The 24,270-nt window shown below is 41.7% G+C and overlaps 1 protein-coding gene across 1 annotated transcript in view; it reads right to left on the reverse strand.

Annotated features, from left to right (window-relative positions):
* Positions 1–22,677, reverse strand: part of IRAK2 (interleukin 1 receptor associated kinase 2) — a 30,788-nt gene extending 8,111 nt beyond the window's left edge. The window contains exons 1-13 of the mRNA XM_056335582.1: positions 22,134–22,677; positions 20,590–20,769; positions 13,911–14,075; positions 13,094–13,200; positions 10,827–11,021; positions 10,300–10,364; positions 9,712–9,826; positions 8,868–8,977; positions 8,289–8,484; positions 7,628–7,690; positions 6,377–6,577; positions 5,693–6,212; positions 847–5,306 (exon numbers count right to left, since the gene is read on the reverse strand). Of these exons, the coding sequence (XP_056191557.1) occupies positions 5,188–5,306; positions 5,693–6,212; positions 6,377–6,577; positions 7,628–7,690; positions 8,289–8,484; positions 8,868–8,977; positions 9,712–9,826; positions 10,300–10,364; positions 10,827–11,021; positions 13,094–13,200; positions 13,911–14,075; positions 20,590–20,769; positions 22,134–22,305 (2,208 nt within the window). The 5' untranslated portion in view covers positions 22,306–22,677 and the 3' untranslated portion in view covers positions 847–5,187. The remainder of the gene's footprint in view (positions 1–846; positions 5,307–5,692; positions 6,213–6,376; positions 6,578–7,627; positions 7,691–8,288; positions 8,485–8,867; positions 8,978–9,711; positions 9,827–10,299; positions 10,365–10,826; positions 11,022–13,093; positions 13,201–13,910; positions 14,076–20,589; positions 20,770–22,133) is intronic.
* Between the last annotated feature and the right edge of the window lie 1,593 nt (positions 22,678–24,270).

A 24,270-nucleotide genomic window follows, 5' to 3' on the forward strand; every position in this document is an offset into this window, starting at 1 on the left:
CAAGATCTGAAAGATTTCCACAAAGAAATATTACTTTATAACTAAAAATATGAGTGACAGGAACAACTCTAGAAGTCTTTAAAGTGCACAAATTGTGTTAGATTGCCCTCCAAGAGTTACTAACTGGAGGAAAAGGAAATGACTGAAACCTGAAATTTTCATTTACCTGTGCACCTACAGGCTCATCTTCAGTAACAGAACTCAAGACTACAAAGTATCACTGATAATAAGTTTTGTGGGGCTGAATGACAGCGAACAATGATACTACATTATTGTATACATATATACTTAAAGACTGTGACTAAAACTGCGCCTTTAGACGCGGGTAACCATTAATTGATAGGGTTCAGCAAAAAGTTTAAGTCACAGACAGAAATTTAAAGTATTAGTGTTGCTTGCTATTGGCATGAGGATGCCAGGCAAGCCAAATCTTACCACGGCTCTTCCTTTGCTCTTAGCAATTCCCAGGGAGAACGTAAGCAGGGTTGGATTCCCTTTTCTGCTCTTACAGAAACAACTTGGTTCATCATAAGGGAATAAAGAAGAACATGAACTCATTCCCCTACTTTGCAAGTTCTTTTAAAACTGAACACTTGCCAGTATTCTGTAAGAAGCACTTAAATCATGACAGCCACGCATTCAGAATTTCTTTGTGAAACAGGTTGCAAACAACTTTCATTTGTTTTCTATAATGTCCCACTTCAGATCACATTAAAACACTGCCAATAAACTGCATATTGCTATAGGGCAAACCTTTGTCATCCCACCCCAGCCCAAGCCTGGGGGAAAAAGAAAGATCAGGTGCTTTTACTAACGCTGTTTTAGCAGCAGCATTCCTGCACTCACCTTTACACTCCGCCTCTTCCAGCCACCGAGAGCACCTGCCCCTTACAGCAACTCGCTCTCTCACCCTGAAATCCTATATTGGCTTCTGGAAGAAGCCCTTCAGCTCAGCTACCCCGGTCCCCAGAGGCGCGGGGATGGGGGGCCACCCCACGACACCCGCGGGGCCTCCTGCGCCGCGGACTCACTGCGCAGCCCCGGGGCGCGCCCCGAGGGCCTCTCCGGCTGCACAGCCCCAGCGCCGGGCGGCCGGCAACGCCTGTACGGGGAGCCCTGCGCCCAGCCGTGCTCCCGGGCCCAGCCGTACCGCCGGGCCGGCTCCCGGGGGCTACCGCACCACCACTCTGCAGCCGCCCCCCACTCGGGTCGGGGAACGTAACAGAACGGGACCCACAGCACCTCAGCGCACAGCCCGCGCGCGAAGGCGAGACCTTGGAGCCAGCGCTGGCCGGCGATTGGGCCGCCCGCAGCCGCCTCTGGCATCGATTGGCTGTACCGGGCACCCCGGGAACGGCGCCCCACCCGCCTCGCCGGTCGCTCCTGTCTGGGCGCCGCGGCCGTCCCCGGTCGGCCGCAGCCAGGCCGCTCCGTAGGAACGGGTCAGTGGAAGCGGGGCGGGCTGCGGGACCCGGGTTGCCCGCGGGGTCGGGGCCCGGCCCCCTGAGGAGCCCGGCCGGCGCGCAGCTGTGAGGGTGCGGCCTGCAGCCCCAACGGCGGGGCGGGAAGCGCGGCGAGGGCGCTGAGTGGCCCGGGGCCTCTCTGGGCTTTTGTACCAAGCGTTTCCTCAGCAGGACGGGCTTTGTTAATTAGAGAACTTAACACGAGAGGAAAAAAAAAGGTATTTGTATTGTTTGGGAAGGCTGCAGAAGCCCCACGGGTTGTACTGCTCGAGTTACGGCTGCGGAAATGCGTCAGTGCGGGCGCGACGCGGCGCAGGGGTTGGAGTTACTCACCGCTGGGTGAGTACGTCAGGAGTACAGTGCGAGTAGTCCTAGGTTTTCTAGAGAGTCAGTAGCCTTGCGTAGATAATACTGTAGTTGTTTTCTCTGAATGATAATATTCTCCACTTGGAATTACACTTTGAAATACTCAACTTTTTCAACTGCAGGTTCAGGTTGTAAACACAAGAAAATTCTACTTAGTAACGTGCATGGGTTGGTGTCGCGTGTGGTTGGGTTGTCCTTGTAAGCTCGCTTTCCTGGAATGCTTGAAGGTGTGTGTAGTCCTGCCTTTCAGTTTAGGGAAATTTACCATTTAACAAACGACAGCAACCGTATAAGAAATCGCAGCAGGAAATACGATTCATCAAATCTTAGGAAATGCATTTATTTCACTTTTGCCTGAAAAAAACCAAATCCTAAACCCTAGCACGTCTTGGAAGCCATGTATTTTACAGCATGTGCAATTAATTTTTAGATACAAAAATGTTCTACTACAAAGGGCACATAAGATGTGGTCAGTGGTTACAGAAAAATTTGCTAGTTTGTTACATAGCAATTAGTAACCTCAAAAGCTGTGTGATGCAGCTTTCTTCACAGTCTACATACTTAAATGCCTTCTTAGTTTTGCTGGTAGACAGGTTTCCATGTTTGGATTTGTTCACATTATTAAAATCAAACATACAAGAAAAAATAGAATAATATGTCAATAAATTGGTAATTCTAACCATTAATCAACAATACAGGATAATGTTCAGCCTCCAGGTGTTAACAGCACCTTTTGGGAGGTGCTGATCTCCAAATTAGCTTTACTTGTGCATTTCTATAGTTCTAGAACAACTATACTTTTTAATAAGTTACATTCTGTGCCCTTATTTTGGTGTTCATGGAAAAAAAGCATTCTTAATTTTTGACAGAGCTACAATGTCTCAAGGATAAAATATACTATAGATTGTGCATCTAAACAACAATAAATGCCAGTTGTATCTCAGTAATCTTTGTAATTAGTAATTTTAGTGTGAAATCTTTCTTTAGGGACATCTCAAAGGAAAAAACCCAGCTATTTAACAGTGAATGAAGACCAAATAAATGTGGTTGTACTAGTAATTACTAATGATTATGTGTGTGCAAAGAGACCTGGAGCTGCTTCCTTAAAAACACAAATTTACCTAAATAGGTTGGACTGAGACACGATTTTCTGTGCCATAAATCATAAAAAAGCAGGCTATAAGAAAAGGGTTTTTTTCAGTTTTTTTTTTTATTTACAAAGGTATTAGTAAATGGTGATATATAAATTTGCCAAGTTGAGGTTAAAACATACATTATACTGAATAGCCAAATTATGTAACAATACCATTACTGTAAGACTATGCTGTGTCTTATATATGTTACATTATATACTTACGTAACTTTACAAGACCATGTGTATACCTCAAAATATTTTAAAAGTAGCATAGAACAAGGCAAAGAAAAACAATTTCATTTTATGACTACAGGAGAACAGAATCTTTAAAGCATTTTTGTGATACAGAACTGTGTCTAAATTATGTTTCTCAATTTAAAAAACAGGCTTACCATTCAGCTCTGTGGTGTGTCTATGTGCATTTCTTCCTAGGTATTTATCATGGGTCTCCCAAAATACACCCATAAAAAAAAAAATATTAAATTTTCAGCATTATATCTCTATTAAATCTCATTTAGAATTAATAAGTTATTCACCCATCTGAATATAGTCAGTGTTTCTTATGTCAGTACCAATGTTTTCTTCGTTTGATTCTGGTAAAATAAAAAAACCCTGACACTGGCAAATATATAGATAGTATCCAAGGTACTCATAATTAAGGAATTTTACTAGGTTTTAGTGTAGAAATCAATTTTATAAATGTGTAGATGATTGTAATACTCAGGTTTTTAGTTAAAATACTTTTACTTGCTCATAACAGTACCAACGATGAACTAAGTACTGTACAAATACAGAAGATACGAGGCCTTACTCAGAGACCTTTGTGTAAAGCTAGTAAAACTATACCATTACACAATTCCAATGAAAAGAATTATGTATAAATTCATACTTTTAAAAAATACTCCCTGACCTGCACTGTGAATTTTAGCCATTTTGGTACATCAGGCCCTATTACCTATGCTGAGACAGCAGCCACCAGTCTGTAAGCTGAGTGACATGTTTTGATAGTTTATTTATAATAAACCTGTATTTCCTCAGACTGCACAAGAGTAGAATACACTAACAATATTGCAAATAATAAATATTTGTAACAATAAAAGTGACACTTTCTTAAGGGGGCTTTCACTTAATAATAAATATGATAGCATACAAGTTGTTTTTTTAAAGTGATCACTGAGGCTGACTCCAAGGCTGCTAATGCTCGGGAAGCCAAGAGACACACAAAACAGTTCCTCTCAGAATACATGGTGTGGCACTGTGAACAGGCCCGCTTACTAGCTCATCTTTCACTGATTCTTTAACCCATTGCCAAAATAAATACAACAAATCAACTTTCAAGTAACCTGTAACAGAATTAAAGATATTTTAAATTAAAATCTTGTCCCTAATCCAAAATATACAACAGTTACCATGTGAAACACAATGAGAAACCTTAACATGTAAAGGACACTTAGAAAATATTAACTGCCAAAAATACTCTTACAAAGTATTAAACACTGTCTTAGAGCTCCTGACAGTGGAACTTAAAGGTTAGACTTCAAATGGTGCCATATGTATATGTATATAGTAGAGAAGAAACTCATAGAGTAGATGGACAAGGCCTAAATTATTTACTTACAACTATGTTCAGTGCAATTCGAATTGAGATTGCGTCACGTTGAATACATCTGAGAACTTGCGTAAGAATTCTCCTCTGTGGTGATGCGGTATTTTTGAGTATGTGGGCAAAGATTACATGGAATAGGATAGATCTATTTGAACACTGAAACCTTCTCCAATCTCTCTGAAGTTTTCTGCCTGCTTGTACACAGTGGGATAACAACAATAAAGGGTGTTGCTAACTGGTTGCTTATTAGTGCTTGCCCTGTAACTTCTAGGACTGTGTTTTTCAGTAAGACATATATTATATGTAGATGCTTTCTGAAATACACTGCAAAAGGATCGTAAATGATATGGCAATTGTTTGTGTTTGCCATATCTTTCTACATTGCAGATGAAAAGGAAGAAGGCCTTTCTGTTTACAGAGTGGCCTTGTGCTTTAATCGGCTTCAGAACAGGTATTTTCTATTTCTTCTCAGTGTGATCGCTTCTGTTCTCTTCAGTTAGGGCCAATGCTTCTGATCTAGATCTGCTACTTAACCTTACATGATGTTTACCATCTTTCTAATGAAGAGGCAGTCCTTGCTTCTTCTGAGGTGGCCACTGCTAATAAATCCATCCAATTTATGATTCAAAAAGTTCAGAACTGTTTAATTTGTGTTCTTCATACAGCAAAATATTTTCCATGAGCTTCTTTTTTTGATCATTTATTTTTATTTTCCAAGATGTCTCTCTGGGTAATGCTGAAAAACAAAAAAGCCCAAATATTAAGGAAAAAAAATTCCATCTGTTGTCTAAGGAATAGATGATAATTTTACATTAAAAGACCCCACCAAACAAAACTGGCTTAGGAAAAAAAATCTGTTAGAAAACCAGAAAACATTTTGTAGGTTTATTGCTAAAATCATAGCCACGGAGAAAATATTTACTGAAATGCATTTAGAAGTAGAAAGAACAACCCAAGCAATTCTGGAGAAGAGAGTAATTTGTCCCTACTATTACACTACTAGAGCACTTTTACAAAGATTTCGGTTGTCATAACAGGAGCACGGGCAGTTCTGCTAAAACAGCTTGAAGATCATATGCATTTGAATGCTCTGTGTGCATCTTCAGATCTATCTAGATTTACCTTGAGAGGAACATGAAGAGTCAAGGTCTGCATTTTCTTGCTGAAAGGTGCTCTGTACAGTAGACGCTATTTCCAAGACTTCATCACTTGATTTGGTGCATGCTGCATTTCCTTCCTGGAGTCCATTTACAGGTTTTTCCCGCTTGATACTGTAATCAGAAGCTGCCATATTTTCTGAATTGTTACACCTGTTGCTAGATAGCTGATCTGTAGATCTTTCTGAAGGATTCCACATAAAACTACTGGATTCATCTGATTCACAAGGGACCCTTGACATTTGTCCACAGTAAATGTCTGGTGACACAACTCCTATTGAAGGTGTGCATAGATCGGCACTTGCTAGGATCACAGGCTGTGTGCTGTCCTCTCTGTTCTCCCCTGCAGAAGGCACATCCATGCTGAGACTAGTTGTCTCATCATCGGTTTCTTCTGGAGCGTTCAAGGAGAATCCAGAAGTGCTCCCTCCACAGATGTAATGCTCCCTTAATTTATTTTCAGCCATTTCCATAATTACAAGCACCTGCTTTTAACAACAAAATCTGTGAATGCAAAATAATTCCTGTAGCCCTGCTTACACTTATTCTCTTTTGTCAACACTCCCCAAAATAACTAAGGCAGGAATGTTGTAGCTTTAGACCTTGCTGTCAGTAGACTAAAATCTTGGTCATGTATTTGAAATATTACCTCTGCTATGTTAGAATTCTTCTTTCTCAGACAAAGGCAGATGGCGGAGGCAAAATCAGTAGCAACCTCTTCCAGCAAGTGTCCTGCTCTCCTGTCTAGGTATTTACAGCATATTTCCTTGGCAGCTAGCTTTTCAAAGTTTTTTACTTTGGAGTATGAGCTTTCTTTCGCTATTTGAATTTCATCAGCAATCATATCTTTCTGTTCAAAGGAAAGAGATATATTAGTGAAGGCAAATCTAAGACAAATGCTTATTTCTATCTGAATCACTCAGAATATAAGTCTTGCCATATATTTGTTATTATTATTGCTCCTTAATGGCTGTTTACAGACCTAAAAGCTTAAGAATCTCCATTCATTCAACTGACAGAAATGTTTTCACAGGAGAGGAGGCCAAAGGTTTTCTCTGCACGTGTCTAATGTCAAATTCACTAAAGCAGATCCAGCTCTTCTAGGCTTATATCCATTTTCAGGAATGGAAAATAATCAACTCTGTATAAAGCCACGTTCTTGCACAGGACTTTTCAAACATTTGTTAAAGGAATCAGAAACCTAGGATCCTTTATTTTTTTAACTCATTTTCTGAATTGCTTGGAAATATTAAGTAAGAGTGCTGTTCTTTTCCCCTCAAAGGCTCCCACAAGATGGTAAATGGGAAGAAGCATATCCCATGGAAGGAATATAGGTGGAGTCTGTATTCATGAAGATGGCATTAATGGTATTCAGTGAGCCTCACCTGTTCTGGTTGCTTGTGAAAGTAGTTTGCATAGTTAAATTACAGCTTGGGCAAATTTGCTAGGATATAAATTCCAGACACCAGTGCAATACATTAACAGCTGGTAAACATGATCAAGAGCAACTGCATTTACTGCCTACCCAGGTTTCCCCATTCAGTTTGCCTCATAACACCTCTTCCTGGCACATAAAAAACACACAGCAGCATTTCAGCACAAAGTCTTGTCTCTTAAATAAGCATTTGTTTAAGCACTAATTATTCTGGATTATCTCCTAATATAATTGGGCTAGCACTCGTGAGTGTGCTTTATGAAATGGGACCATATATTCTGCTTCTGTCTAAAGGCAGGTAGGCTATTGTTAATGGAACCAGGATATGGCTTCTAAACATCCCTTCTTCAGGAGGTGTACAGCAGACTGCAAGTAACAAACTTTATATAAAATGAAGATACATTTTATGATGGCAACCCCATTCACTTGTGTTAGTTAGTATTCATTATTCCTGCTTTTTCTTACCAGATAAATAGGGTGTCTTCCTTCATCCAGTGCCTTAATTCCTGTCATTATCTCTGCTAAGACCTAGAAAGTATATTTGAAAGATAAAACAATGTGTTCAGAATTCATTCTGTTTTTAAAAATGAGTTTTGCAACTAAAGAAGTCGCCAGGGCATTTAAAATTTTATAGTTAGGTACAACAGATATTGTTGAAACAAAGGATGAGAAGAAAGTAATTCTAAATCTAGACAAGAAATCACACTGAACAGAGTAACTTCCTACTTAAATGGAAACACCTGGAGACAGGTGAACATATATACTATCAATTATTTTTGCTGAAAATCCACATTAACAGGTGATGTTTATAGCAGTTCATGTGGCAAATCTGCAAGAATTCTGAGAACCTAACTTCAGTCTTTCTGCTACTCTTTTTTTAAACAATCAGCAATAATTTTTTTGCAACAAAAAAAATATTGTTTCTGTTGTTCAAAAGATTCACCTCAAAAACTGAAGTATATTTGAGGCATGAACATATTTAAAACCAGGATGTAAACACATATAGTCAGCAACTGTAATATGAAATTGCTGGCAAAACAACTATATGAGGCACATGCTCTTATATCTAATTTCTTGTCTAGAAGCACCAAAGAATGCAACAGAGCATGGAAAAAAGGCAACGCACCACACCACAGCTGAATATATCAACTTTTTCTGTTAACTGGCCGTGTCTGATAAAGTCTTCTGGCAGGTAAGTAAGAGAAGCTTGTAGGACTTTGGTTTTCATCACAGCATACTCTGATTTTTTATCAACAGAATATAATCGCAGACCTGAATGTCCAAGCTTTGGTGCAAAGTTTTCATCCAACAAGACATTTGAGCTGTGATAAAAAAAGCCAAATAACAATATTGGTCAAGTAATTCCTTTAACTTGAGGTAAAGAATTGCAGTTTTGCACTCTTAAGGTTAAGCGTTGAAAGTTTCCAGCGTTTCACCTGCTGTGTATGAATGAAAGGATAAAGAATGGTGGAAAGGGAGAGGGGGAAGAACAAATACTCCACAAATTAGTTCAAAGAATATACTTCCAACATTTAGAGAAGTGAGACAGATTAAATATAAAATGGTAGGTACTCTACAGAACAAGAAGTGGCAGAAAGATACCGCAAATGGATTTCAAAATCGCATGAGCTTTCAGTCATTATTATTAAAGAGATCCTGGAATTAACAGCTGACCAAGGAAGTGCTGATATGCCAAACCCCTCACCTTTTGATATTCCCATGAAGAATTCCAAAATTATGTAAATACTCTACAGCTCGGATGAGTCCTACAGAAATGCTAATTCGCCTTTCCCAGGACAGTGGAGCAGAATCATCCTGCAAGGGAGTGGAAAAAAATGGTATTTTACAGAATAAAAAACTGTAAGACATCAGTAGTTTTGAAACCCAAAGACTTAGTTTTAGTCCTAATCAAAACTCCTGCTGACCTAAATGAAAAGTTTGGTCCAAGGCAGAAACTGTTGATTTCTAGGCCAAGGAAGGAACCCGTTCTTACATAGTGGTGCACATTTTGCCTGCCATAGGACACAGTGAGATAACCATACAGCAACAATCCCACTTGTCCAAAGCATTGAGTACTGCCCATTATTGAGGCACAGTGCTGGTTTTGATGGATTGTTTTTCTGATGTTTCTCTGCCCAATGGTCTCCTCTGCAAATGCTCTTTCGATAGGTGTGAACGTCTCAAACTGTTCACTCTTGAGCCCTTGTAAAACTTTATAGCATATTATGCCAATGAATATGATGATGAATTCTACAGGAACATACTCACAAACCTAATGAAATGTTACAGTATGAATAGACACATTCTGCAGATTCCTTACTACTTCAAAAATCTAAAGGCTGCACAGCAGAAAATTCTTCTTGACCTCATCTGCTTTGCAGTAGAAGAACTGGAAAACAGCTGCAGCCTTTCTAGTACTTGCAGTCAAAATATTTGGGCAGATATTTTTGAGTTGGTTCTCAGAATTCAGAGATATAATTGCTTTTCATACAACAACAGGGCTGGATTTGTAATTGCAGATAGATAATAGACCCAGATTATTTGCTTACTTGACACTGAAGTTTGTTTTGTAGTGATCCATTAGGCAGGTATGGATATATCAGACAGTGCAATCCAGTTTCTACTGAGAAGCCCAGCAGCTGCAAGATGTTGACATGACAACACCTGAGGGCACAGATCGACAATGATTTGCAAATGAGTTGAGCAACACAGAAAAATACATTCCTGAGCTGGAATAAATTGCTAAATTCAAGGCAACTGGGAATTGTGTCCTGCAGTTAGAGGCACAGAATGACCCTGAGCAGGACTGCAGAAGGCTCATGAAGAGCAGCAAAGACAAAGATCATTACAGCGCAGCCCTGTTCTGAGCGGGCAGGAGGGATACAAAGCTCCAGAAGGCATGGCTTCCTTGCCATCTCCAGGACTGGCCAAGTGGCTGCATTTTCTCAGCAGGGACTTGCAGCACCAGCAGGAGGCACGCTGTTTCCCCAGGGCTCCTGCAAAAGCAGTGCATAACCCCCTTGTCCCTGAAACTGTGCAGTGCTAGGCAGACGGACACACCAGCCTTAAACTCAGCACACAGGCAACAGGCCACATGCAGGATATGCCCGGACTGCATGTAAAAGCCAACCACTCACCGAAAGCAAATCTGTACTTCTGTATGAAAGAATCTTTGGGTGGAATTTGGGCTTGTGCATTCTGTCTGAAAAATGAAAACGTGCGATAGACTGTCAATAGTAATTATTAAGTTGTTACGTTCATACAGATCTCTTGGTCTCTAGATGACAAGCTACTTTAGAAAACAGACAGGTATCATGGATGGCAACTTTGTGTCAAAGGCAACAATTAATTGGCAATCAGAACAAAACCCAGTGTAAAGACACCTCTGATCCAATCATTAATGCAGGTAGCTCCATTGCAGACTACTGCCATGGACAGAACTAATAAAACTACTCACATGAGTAAAGTGAGTATCATCTCATCTCACCTCTCTCGTATGTGTTTACTGAACCTAGGTTTACTCACTTTACATAGTTTCCTTTTTACCTCTCCTGTGTAGCTGTTCTGGTCCCTTGCCCATACAGTATTACACAACAACTGCTAATGTTTGAGAGATACTAATAATGTAGCCCCCTTCAAAGAAAAAGAAAAATGGAGTACTTGCCTCTTTCATTTTTTTGATGACATACACTATGTTGTTCCTCTGACCTTTGTAGATATCTGCAAAAGTACCTTCACAAATTCTGCTCTTGTCACTGAAACCATCTGTGGCATTAGTAACTTCCCTCTGGGTCCACAAAAGACTCTCACTGGGGAGGTCAGTCGTTGTCTCCTGCTGAGGACAAGAAGAGCTGCAAGGCTACAGATTGTAGAAAAAACATGTTTATCTCATGAAAATTCATATGCTTTTTCTTTCTTTCAGCTGTCATATTTTCTTTTCCATGATTTAAGCAATCACTGATTGTTGAAAGAAACCCTGAAAGGTACTGTGCAAATCACTCATTAGGGCTTCCCTTTGTAACACCTCTGTTGGTGTGTTTTGCTGATGTAAAAAATCTGCATAGTGGAGGAAACTTGAAAACAGTTACCGATTTGCATTTCCACCTTCCCCAGAAAACAGACCTAGTTTTGATTAGAAGTCCATGTATTTATTTGTAGTGATGTTAAGTCTCCCGGTTTCAGCTGGGATAGAAGGTTAATTTTCTTCTTAGTAGCTGGTGCAGTGCTGTGTTTTGGATTTGGTGTGAAAATAATGTCCATAACAAATGTTTCTAGTTGTTCTAGGAATGCTTATACTAAGTTAGGGACTTGTCAGCTTTTCAGGCCCTGCCAGCCAGAGGGCTGGAGGAGCACAAGATATTGGGAGGGGACACAGCCAGGACAGCTGACCCAAACTAGGCAAAGGGATATTCCATACCATATGATGTCATGCGGAGTATATGAACTGGGTGGCACTGGCCAGGTTGCTGCCAGCTGCTTGGGGACTGGCTGGGCATCGATCAGCAGGTGGTGAGCAGCTGTATTGTGCATCACTTGTTTTCTTTTCTCCATTCCTTTTGGATTTTATTCCTCTTCTCTCTCCCTGCGCCCCCCACCCCCTTCATTATAATTGTTGTTGTTATCACTATTACAATTTTTTCCTATTTTATTTTAATTATTAAATTGTTCTTATCTCAGCTCTCGAGTTTTACATTCCTTCCCAATTCTCCTCCCCATCCCTCTGGGGGGCTGGGGGAGGGAGTAAGCAAGCAGCTGCATGGTATTTGGTTACCAGCTGTGGTTAAACGATAACAGTCAGTCAAAGTTACAAAAAATACTAATCTTTATGACTGGGGCATGCATTAAGAAACATTTGGAATAGAAAGTAGGGTCCCTTATAATGTATTTATATGGTGGAAACTTCACATCTACTTCTGAAGCATCTGGTGTCAGTTGCACAATTATTTGTTGCTTCAAGCACGGCAAGTCCTAATGCCAATTGTTATTACAGATCCACTGTAGCCTAATCATACAGCTGCCACAACCTTAATGTGCTTCAGACTTGAAAAAACAAAACATAAGCTCCCTCTTAAGAAACTCTGAAACTATTGCATTGTTTGTAGCAATCTTCTTTTCTGGCTGGTACTCTTGAACCTTGTTATTCTGGAAGAGTTTAAAGTCTTAAAACACTGTCTTCTTTAAAAAAACTTGATCAGAATAAACCAAAGAAAACAGGCCAAGACAGAACCATGATGGAACCGGAGTGTGCACACAGATCTGGGAAACACTCTGAGAACCCACAGGACAGATCTAGCCAGACTATCTTAAAAAGAAGAGAGCTATAGGGAGGAAGGAACAGGAGACTCCGTGCTGAAATCATTAGGAACATGAAAAAAACTTTTCCCAGTGAGATTGTTAAGCGCTGGAACAGGGACTCAGGGAGGTGGTGGAACCTACATCCTTGGAGATTTTCATACTTGCTACACAGGGCTATGGGCAACCTGACTTAACTTTGATAATAGCCCAGTTTTGAGCAGAAATTACATTTTAAGCATAAACTTAAATTAAAGTATGCCATTCTGACTAGTCAGTGGTATATATTGCACTGTCCTACAATCACACCAGAAATGTTAAGTCCTCTGTAAAATCTGTACTGGAAATTCCTTTAAAATTAATTGCTGGGCATGTTATCCATGCTGAGCTATGCAGTATGCAATATTGTTAATTTTTTCCCTCAGTGGTCCTTCACTGGCAAAAAAAGTGATGTAAACCATAAATAATCTAACTGAAGCATTAGTATTATATTCAGTCCAAACAAATTGTAATCAAGCACCACTTTTTCACTAGATCTGTATTTTATACAAGTAGAGAGATAAACTATAATCAAAAAAACATAGAATGTCATAAAGGCAACTTTCACTGTTACAATCAATGAGTGCTAAAGGAATTTACCTTCACACTTGATGAGACAGGAGGATTTGACTGTAAGGATTTCAAAAGGTCTCTTGGGGGAGGCGGAGGAAAAGGGAGTGAATACAAGGCTTCTTCAGGAACAGCACCTGAAACTGAAATAACAGCATTGAAAATACGCCTTATTTTACAATACCACAGTCTGTGACTAATTATGAAGGTCTGAGGTATTTTGCTGAATTTTGTAAGCAGGGATAATGTGTGACAAGCTCCCAGAATGTGAAATACTGTGTGAAGATAGGGAGCTATTTTCCTGGTTCCTCTTTGTAAGATGACTATGCAGATCTCTCTAGCCCTGGCTCGGGGACATAGAGCTCCCTGTGGCTATACTGTTGGTCAGATGCTGTCCTTGGTATGTCCTGTGGTTCTGCTCCCTCCCTCTCCCAGGCAGAGGGGCTTGCTGACCTGTGCACAGGTCAGCTCTGGCCTGTGTTTACTCTGCATGGAATAGGGACATGGGGCAGAAAATGTATGCACTGATCTAGTCTTAGTGTGGAGCCAGGATGGGACCAGCGTGTTCACAGAGACCTGGGAAACATCTTGAGATCCCACGGGATAGATATAGTCAGCCTGTCTCAAGGCCAAGAGAGCTATATGAAGAAGGAACAGGAGGCCATATGCTACAGTTAGGAGTAAACAGCTCAGGAGACAACAGTGCTAGAAAAAGGCAAATACTCAAATGTGACCATTTTGAAGAGCAATATATTCATTATACTATACTGAAAGTGAATGGGAAGCAGTCTTGTCTACATGGCCATTTCAATGCCAGAGCGAATTCAGAATCTACTACTTTACTTACTACCTGCTGGTGGTGGTTCCCGATGTGAAGAGTCTGGTGATGGCAACAGATTTCTCTCATTTTCTCTCTCTTTATTTTCTGTGGGAGTTAAAGGTGTGTTCTCCTGTTTAGGTGGCTCTACCAGCTCTTCTTTTTTGTTGTTGGTAATATTAGAGGCTGATGTCCCTTCAAAAGAGAATTAAGGAAAGATGAAGATTACCAGGGAAAATAGCCTGACTGACAGTTATCAGGAAATAGTTCTAGTCAGGAGAACAGACTGCAAGTTAACGTGAACACTGAAATGAACATTCAAGCAATTTAGTGTTAAATTCAGACCATATTAATGTCATTAACTACTACTGAAAATTAATAATGATAACTTCAAACAAATACCAGTGATGACTACGTAAAAGATATATAGTCTCTTAATATAAAAAGTGAACACTAATAGTATATTTTGTCATTTTCTATATAGCATCCTTCAGCCAGTGATCTCAAATCACAAATATCTCCCAGCCTAAAGAAGGCATCTAGTTCTTTGTTAATTGTCGTGGGACTGAGAGGAAGTTTGGCAGAATCATATCAGTTTTAGTCAGTGAAATATTTTAGGACTATTTTCAGTTGTGTGGTTTTAGTGTCATGACTGTGCTCATTGTCAGAAAACACTTCCCTATGTAGAACTATCTGCAATGAAAAATCCTACTTTTACTTCTGATGAGCAATAAACATACTGGAGACAATCTAGGGAAAACAAAAATGGTCAAAGGTCAAGACACTGATATATAAGGAAAAATTAAAGGTCAAACTACTGATTCACTACAGCTGTAAAAGATCCTGTGTTGTATACAGCTTGGCAAAATCTCAGCGTTAAAAGTCTGGTTAAAAGAAGTACAAAGATGCTTTCAGCATACAGGGATTTGAAAAATATGTACACCTTAGAGGAATTATTAAAATTAGATTAGGCTACAGTTAGAATGGGGGAAAAAAGTAAAAAAATTCAAGATACTGTGATATACAAGGCTGCCAAAACCTCCTGAAGGAGCAGTTGAGTTCCGATCCATGAATACATTTAAAACTGAGGCTGGAAATGCCCAGTGTGCACTAGGGGTGATACAAGGACTTTCTACCGCCTGATAACAATGTGTTCCTGGTTGTAGTTCTAAACTTTTGTTTCTACCTGGCACCTTTTATCAGCAATGCATTTAGCATTTTGTTAAAAATCAAAATTAATGTTTTGGTTTTATGTAAAAGAAAACAAGCCCAAGTATTAATACAAGGGGGGTTTTGTCACACTGTTTTATGAGTTTTGTATCTTAAACATGGTTGGTGCTCTTGGAATCAAAAGCTCCAGGCCTCTATGTGCATTTGAAATCAGATAACAGCTTTGTGCTTGGTTTGGGATTTTTTTTCTATAAACAAAGCACTGGGAGTATCTGAAACAAGCAGGAAATGGTATGTTTAATTTATACTCTGTGCTACTTATAATAAGCCAAGATTCAGTAGAACTGTTAAAGAGAAGACAAGATAGAACAGTTTCAGTGTACTAACGGCTGAAGAGCAAGAGTATATGAAAAGCAGTAAGGGCAGAAGTGGGCACATGCATGTCAGGCAAGTTTTCTCCTTCGACCTCTGTTTTGGGTTTGTATCTACTTTCTTCCATGTCACCTATGAACACAGTTTGAATGATCAAGTTTTTTATTTATGTTTCTTTATTACTGTGTGAGAATACTATGAAGTCCCAAATTTCATGGGATTTTGAAATTAGCTATTGAACAGTCGGCAGGCCTTTAGACAAAACTGACAGTCCCTGTATTCTGCAGTTGTTGGCTTCTCCCTCATGTACTTTAACTTAGAAGTCTCCAAGATTAGAATTACTTCCCTCTTTCAACTCATTTTTCAGGGTTTTTCATGAATTTTGCAACTTCCTGCACAACAGACAAACAGGTCACCACTGAAGCTAAAGAACTGAAAAAAAGAAAAAAAATATTATTATGGACATTCAGAAGTGTCATTAGAGTAGTGCAAGAAATTGTTGAAGGGAGGTACAACTCTCCTGGAAGTAATCTGCCAGCAAAACATCTATCTGTGTGTTGCATCTGATTCCTTTAAGTCAGAATGAATAGAATTATGGTGATGTAAGGACCACTTAGTCTTCTAAAATGCCCGATAAAACAAGCAATGTGTTCTCTATATCTGCCCAAGAGGAATCACCTGAATAAGCTTATTCAGATAAAGATACAAAAGCAGAAATGGAGGGTAAAGACTTGAAAGATTTTTCTAAAACTAAAGATCCTGCTGTAAAACACTTCTGCTTATGCCTGAGCACACAGTGGAATGCCTGTACTGAGTTAATTCTGACAAAATTAAACTACTTCCAAATGGCAGAACAATAAAATAATCCAGGCTTTCTACCACTTAAATTAATATGAAGTTTTGCTACGGAGTTCGATATAAAAGACAACTGTAAGAAGCTTTTAAAAAAGATAATTTCATTGTAGTTTTGCAATTTATTGCATCTGAATTGATTGAGGACAGAAATTAATATCAGTCATCCAGAAACATAACTAAAAATTGATCACTCCACAGGAATTGCTCTTCCATCCTCTTTTAAACCCTCTTCATCTAGCCTTCATATTGCTTTACAGAATTCAGAGTCAAACCCAAAATCGGTTCTAAGTCCTTATGAAGCCCTTCATGGAACAGTCCAATCTTGTAGTTCACCCATTATCACAAAGGAAATCAAAGAAACAAAGGTATGCTGGATTTGTTACATCAGTTCAGTGTCTTAATGAGCTGAATTCAGTATGTCCATTTCTTGCTGTGATCTCTTAATATTCACTTTCATTATTTACTATCTAGCCTGCAGAAATCATTATAAAGACCACTGCTTACTTGCATCAGCTCAGTACAATTTTTAAAAATTAAGATTTTTCTTAGAAATCACAAAGTATAGTCCTCCAGTCTGGAGGAAGTTGACTGGGGTTTGTTTTTAACAGGGGGAGACCCCTCAGTTTTTGCAGCTTGTGGCAAGTGAAGTCCAAAAAGTCTCAGAAATGTTTTTGAGAAGGCTCAAAAAAAAGGTAAATCACAGAAGCACAAGAGAAAGCAGGTAATCCCCTCTTGTTCCAGATGATGAAGTCAGGTGAGCATTGTGCAAGCTGCAGTGATACTGACATACTACTTGAAAGCAAACCAGTCAGATAAACAGATGGATGACGAATGTTTCTGTTCAGTGGTGATCATTATTTTTGTCTGTGTCGCATCTTTATTTTCAGTGGCATCGTTGCTGGAAGCTGCTGTTGCATGGGAAGCCTGATTCTTTGCGTTTTACATAAACAGAGACAGTATTACTTGGTTCTTGTGTAAGCAATCTTGTCAGGGGCTTGGAAATGCTGCCTCTTAAGATTTGATCCAGTGCTGTATTCTGGCCTTTGCACACAGGACCAGGCTAAGTGATCCTCTGGGCTTCCAGGGGTTCGTTTTACTGAATGTGCTATACATCTGCTTGAATCCAACAATGTGGTTCACAAGCAATAGCTCTCTGAAATTAAATACATGAAGCTTCTCTTGGAGTGATTCACCACTGCAATGTGCTCAACTAATCTCAGTTTGAAATCTACTTATGGTTTTGTTTTCAAGGCCTGTGAGAGAAGAGAAAACCCTCTAGCTTGGGATAAAAGCAGCATCATCTCAGTTGTTACAACTAGTAATTTTTCTAAGCTCTTTGAAATCAGCTTTTGCAAAAATGACAAAATTAACCCACATAGGAAAGAAAAGGCATCATACCTGACTGAACAAAGGCAGCCTTCTGCATGACAGATAAAAATTATGTTGAAAATTGTTGCTGCTGTTATGCAGTGGTAAAAACGTTCAGTGATTTTGCAGTTTCAGTTTTTATATTTCTCAGGAGGAGAATGCAGGGGTTTTTTTTATTAAATCACAACATAGAAAGCTGTTTATATTACAGAAATATCAATAAACTCTGTAAAGGAATACAATTAAATAAGCCAGCTATAAACTAAGGTGGGCCCCAGAATACGCTCTGACAGGGAAAGAAGGCAAGGACTGTAACTCTGATTAGGGTTTAAAGTATGGTAGATCATACTGTTTTATGTAAGAGCACCCAGGAACTCTCTGTATGGACTAGGAATCAGCTGTGTAAATACTGAACAAGCACAGAGCAACAATGTTATCACATCATGGAAGTCACCCTCTACTCCAGAGTATCCATAAAAATACCATTATCAGGGAGCCAGGCTTACTGCATTGGTAATATCTAGATCAGATTTATTCAACAGATAGATTAAAAAAAAAAATACCAAGATTTTATCTTCAATCCTGTCCACTCAGACTGGACCGTCACAGTCACTGTGACTAAATTAACAGGATTACTGACAGACAAATTAAAACAGATTTGAATTTGCTTTCCTGTAGCTTTGTTTGCTTTGCTGAGGGATGAGGATTAAGATTTGTTACAGTCTCCTAAGCTGAATGCTCTGACTGTATTCAGTCAGAAAGGGGATCTGCTGAATCAAAAGGCTGCATATGGGTGATGGCAAAAATCAGTTCTATTAACTGAGAATGCCTGAAGGCTGCTTGTGCTGTAGTACTTAATACTCCTTTTTCGAAAAAAAAAAAAAGCAGAATTTAGAATACCGCTGTTGGAAGATTTTTTTTCTGCTATACCAAAATGAAGATTAAAAGTCACGCTAATGCCAGGAAACTACAGAAAAACAGCAGTGCTACACAACGAAATGCTGTGGCAAGAAACTCATGATGCATTACTGGACTTTCCATGAGAAATGCCTCTAGCTGGGGTGCTGGGAATGGCAGTGGCAGCTCAGACTGCCCTGCCCGGCCCTGCGAGCCAGGCTGCCATGTCGCAACAGCCGCTCCTGATGTAACTCAGAACCACCCGTCACCGACAGTCTCCCAGGCACGGAACACGAGAAGCGAATAGGGCTCCTGTACCTTTTCCAGCTGTGGAAGCGTACGCCCTCATGAGCTTTAGGCGTTTCCCGTATGCACCTGGATAGTACTTCTCTAAGCATTTTTGGCTACATAACAAAAATCTGTAATTTTTCTTTCTAGTAGTTCTTTATGGAGAACTGGCAAAATTCATGCAAACATCTCACTTCCAGAAAGCAGATTTCAGGTGAGAATGTGTGTGAAAAGGGGAATGCAGTCCACTCAACTTTTTAGGGCAGCTCAGTACAGCAAGACAGTGTGTTGTCCAGGGTTCAACTGATTTGGTGGCAGAACTAGATCAAGATACAGGTTGGCTTACAAAAATGGACAGCTGCAATTTAAACATAATTTTCTGTGAAGAAAAACTGAAACCAAGATTCTGTTTTAAAGTTTTGTGATTTCAGTGAGGCAATTGTTTACCTTAACTAGGCACAATGAGTTCAAACTCTAATCATCCTACCTCAAAAAGATAAATCTGAAATAGAGCAAATGGGAGATAGGTGAGAAGAATTACATGCAGAGAGTTAGAAAAGACTATATTTGTTTAATTTAGGGAGGGATTGAGGAGAACATATGACAGGAATAAAGAAAATACGAAGTGAGATAAGGAAATAGTAATGTAGGTAGTTGATAAACCATTTCTCCTTTTCTTAACCTTTTTCTTATGATGCAGGGAAGCAGGCTGCATAGGCAAAACTGATTCTATGTTTTTCTACTCTGAGTTTGTTGGTAATTAGAGTATAATTGATAGTGAATGTGCAGCAGAAAGGTCAAAGGTTAACTGTGAAAGAAACCACATAAATATCTGTCAGGGTTTAGAATCAGAATTATCTACAATATATTTTATAGCTTTTTTTTAAGATAGATAATGACTGAAGGCCAGAAAGTTCCAGGGGAGGAGGACAGCATCCTTGGACCAAGGACATGTATCTTGTTAATGAGAAGCTGGCAAAATAAAGAGGGGCTCTGTGTCATCAGATGACACGTGACCTTAAAAGTATAAAAAGAGTAGGGGTATTCCTCCCCAAACGACCACCGAAGGCCCTCTAAGACCCCCACGCAGGTGTAAAAGACTTCAGCTGGCTCAGCACAATTCCCACGCAGGTGCAGAAAACTTGAGTAGCTCAGCAAAATGAAGATTAGGTAGGCAGAATAATTATATTAGGTGGAGCTTTGTAACTCCTGTGCATAAACATTTGATGAAGGATCCTAGTAGGGGTGCTTGATTTGTGGAAATACACTACTGAGCACCCTGCGCAGAAGAAAACAATGCCTCCTCTCTATCCAGACTCAAGAGTGTGTTTCAAGAGTTCTCTTTCAAACAGGCAACATCATGACAAAGTTTCACAGAGAAGCAAGAAGGTACGAAAGATTAAAACATTTGTAGTTAAGTTCTGTTTTGAAACCCTGTCTGATGCATGAAGGTACCACCCCTGGTTTAGAGCACAGCCACTTCCTCTTTGGCACCTCTCGAAGCATCTAGGATGGCCACTGCAAAGGCAGGATGATGAACTAGAGGGACCAGCAATTCCTCCTCTAGGTCACCTCTTCCTTTCCTACCATAGATTTTATTTGAGAGAGTAGAAAATCAGAGTCGGTGGAGAAATTTTAGAATTTGAGCATTAGACTTCCAGCAAAAACTTTCTTCAGCTAAGACAGATTTACTGGATAGGGTCTGGGTGCTTGGGGAAGCAGCACGGGCTGCCTGCGGGAGGAAGGGGCAGCTACTCACAGTCCAGAATTACTTGAGCTGCTCGGTAGAGCTGCAGTCCTTGCAGCAGGTCCAGGAGCTGCTGCACTGTGGCCAGCCTCACTCCCCACCACCACATGAGCTCTCTTGTTATGCTGATCCCCGTCTTCTCCATGCACTTGATTTTCCGTAGCTCTGTTTGATCAGTTATCACGTAGGAGGCTAGTGGGAGACAACAGACATTTCTGTTTAAAAATTAGAAAAAAACAAGCAAGTGCAAGCAGGGAAAGGTAAGGTGTGAGACACACTTTGCTTTTTCATTTGCACACTGTTAAAAGGAAAGATCACAATAAATTAGCTATGTGGACATGAAGAAAACTCGGTTCCTAAAGACGTTCCTGTTATTCCCCTGACTATTCTGAAAAAAATGTTGTTATATCAGAGACCCAAAAAGAAAATCCAGTCATGCTTTTCAGCATGTTTTCCCCATAATCTTCCTTCACTGTAGTACTTTGTACCGGGTGAGGCAGCAGGAACTGGGAGTGCCCTAGATTTGGGATGGGGTTATGGCTCGGCTTCCCACGCTGCCGCTGCCGGCCCCGGGAGCCTGCAGCCGGCGGGAGGAGAGGCAGAGGCTGGGGTGCACTGTGCTGAAAGAGCCTTCTGTGACACACGGTGGCCTTGCTGCTCTGACCTGGAATTTTGTGTAAATTCTGCTGTGCTCGTTTGTGGTCTCTGGGTGGAGATAGCCACGGAGGGTGCATGCCTGACTCAGCCCCTCCGCTGACCCACACCTGATGTGCTGTTTGCCTGAACAAGACAGGCTTGGGCCCGGGAGTGTGCATGTGGGAAGAAATACTCCCAAGTTCACGCCTCTGCTGGCTTTGGAAGGACATTGGACAGACACTTTTATATGTCTGAAGAGAGCAAAGATGAGTCCCACCCTAATCCCAGCAAGTTTAATTGGGGCAAGAGTTTACTCAGCAGAGAGTTAGTGAAGCCTTGGATGAAATTAAATTGCGTGAAATAAAGGAAGGTAGGCCAACTAAGAAAAGATTCGGGTTAGAGTTGTTTGGACTGCAATACAGAAGAAAAGAACAAAAGTGTCATGGACTACATTTTCTGTAATTACTAACTGGATGCAGCCAGGACTGAGAAAAATAGGGGCAGTAAGCGTGAGGGAATATACATGAAGTGAAGGAAGAAAGAAAATAACCCAAACTTCCAGCAGATGTGAGGGGTGTTGTGAAAAGCAGGTGAGCTGAAGATGGAGTGTGAGCAGAGGGGAGCCTGGCTGCCCGGGAGAGGCTGTGGACCGCAGGAGGCCGGAATGCCACCCATTTCCACCCAATGCCACCCGTCAGTCTGGGGTTTGCCTTCGGAGCAGGAAGGCGCACGGGAATTCCCTGGCGACGGGCTCTGCTCCTCGCGGGGAGCGCCCCGGCGGGGGCCGCGCGTGGGGGCGGCTGCGCCCCGCGCCCCTGCACCGCCCCGCCCGAGCGCCGTGCCGCTGCGCGGCCCCGCGGCCGGTCCCACGGCCGGTCCCACGGCCGGTCCCGCGGCCGGCCCCGCCGCCCCTCTCTCACCGAATCGCATCCAGTCGTAGTCGCTCAGGCAGTCCATCTTCTGGCAGAAATCCTCCAGCACCCAGGCGGGCATGCTGTGGACGTACAGCGCCGAGGGGCAGCCCGCTCTCGGCGGCAGCGGCGGCTGCCGCAGGGCCATGGCGTCGCGGCCCCCCGTCCCCACGGCGGCCATCAGCGGCGGCTGCGCATGGCGGCCGCCCGCAGCGGGGCCAGGCTCACCGCTCTGACCTGCCGCGCCTGCGGCCGCGCGTCAGTCGCCTCAACAGCTTCCTCCTCCCGAAGGGGCTGGCCCCGGCAGCCTGCTTCCAGAGCCGCGGACACAGGCGAGCGCCTCTCGGCGGGGCCGCACCGCTTCCTGCTCCGGCCCACGTCAGCCCCGCGGCGAGCGGCTCCCCGCGGGCGCCCGTCGCTCCAGCCCGGTTGCCAAACGACAGCTTCCCGTGACGGAGGCGCAGGGCGCTCCCCGCACGCCACGGCTGGCGGGCACCCTCCGGCACCGCCCGCGCCCGAGCGCTGCTCCTCGGGGGCCACCGCAGCCCCGCTCCCCGGGTGAACAGCGCCGCCCCCCGGCCGGGCAGCCACCCCGCCGCCCCCCGCCCCGCCGCGCCACGCAGCAGGGCGCGGGGAGCACACAACCTGCCAGGTCTTGCTAGTCAAGGATTAGGTTTAAAATATATTCTTCAAGACGTCGATTTTTCTGACGTTTTCGTTTTCTCCTTTTGTATTTTTTTTATTTAACCTGCTTTTGACAGAAATTTTTAACTCATTAACTTGCCGGTGTACGTGCTACAAACACTTCTGGTGAAACGGTCTGTCTGACTGCGGGTGTCATGGGGAAGCCTGGAAACGCAACTGTAGCCCAGTCCTCTTCCCGGTCTTTTTGTTCCTATTTAGCCCCAAGTCTTTTGTACTAATTGCAAATGGTGCTGTACGTTGTGAGCGCTTTTAATTTACTATTTCTTTATTATCTGCATATATTTTACAGTACAGCTAACTCTTCTTTTCAGTATCAAACTTCCAAACTTTGGCAGTTTTCTATACTACTTACCTCAGAAACTGTGAATCTTTCAAGTACTGTTGAAGTAACAATGAATGTCTTACCCCCGCATCACAAGGAAAAGCTGAAAAAAATGTGGTATTAATATAGCTACAAGGCCAAGACGGAAAAAACCCTAAACAAAAATAGCCAAAGCCTATTATTATTTAAAATATCACAATTCAAAGATTACTGTGGGACCCAGCTGTTTTAGCAGTAGTACTTTACTAAGAGTTAAATTTATGTTTTTTCCCCTCGCTTCTCCCTGCTTACTGTCCCTCTGACATGTACCTGAATTCTCTGTCATGGAAAGATGATCAGAACACCTCTGAATGAGGTGAGACTGAAATTTGTGTTGCAAAGAATTGGATAAAAGCAGAAAGACAGGATGCTTCTTTCCCTTGGATACTGGAAAGAAAACTGAAACCTTTTGGACTATTTGCCTCATAGGAAAATGAAGAGAAAGAACACATCTAAGTGTGCATACAGTTTTGCATTAAACATACTTAATAAAAGGTTTTACAAGGGAACCAAAATTTACTTTTTCAAACACAGACTAGAATGATCCGCTGTATTCCTGTTGTTTGGCCTTCACTTTCAGGTAATGAGGTATTTGGCAGGACTTTGTACCACTGCATGCTCTTCTTCAGCCCTCAGGTACTAAATGAACATCAGAATAATTTGTTATTCTCTGGTGTTTTTCACCTTCAGCTGTGACCCGCCACTTCCTGCAGCAGCGTGTTCCCACCGCACCACACTTGGCAGTCGTGTGTGCTGGAACCTTCTCTGTGGTCCTGACCTCTCACTCAACTTACTGCTGCTCCCTCGCTGTCAAGTGGGACAGTGCTACAGCTCCCACTGAAAACCACTCGAATTTTTAATGTACCTATTCAAGTTGGACGACTCTTCATTCATTACCAGTCTAGCTGAGTAACTAGTAGGAGGCTCCATTTTCCAATGTTCATCTCTTAAAGCCAGCTGCGGGGTTTTTTTCTAGTCTTCTTTTATTCTGACCCAAAGGAGCACTCCAGAAAACAGCAGTGCACTTTCTTGCACATGTTGAGGATTTCTCCAAAAATTTACCTATCTATAACATCTGGG

This window comes from Falco biarmicus, chromosome 4 (assembly GCF_023638135.1).
Source record: "Falco biarmicus isolate bFalBia1 chromosome 4, bFalBia1.pri, whole genome shotgun sequence".
NCBI classification, from domain to species: Eukaryota; Metazoa; Chordata; class Aves; order Falconiformes; family Falconidae; genus Falco; species Falco biarmicus.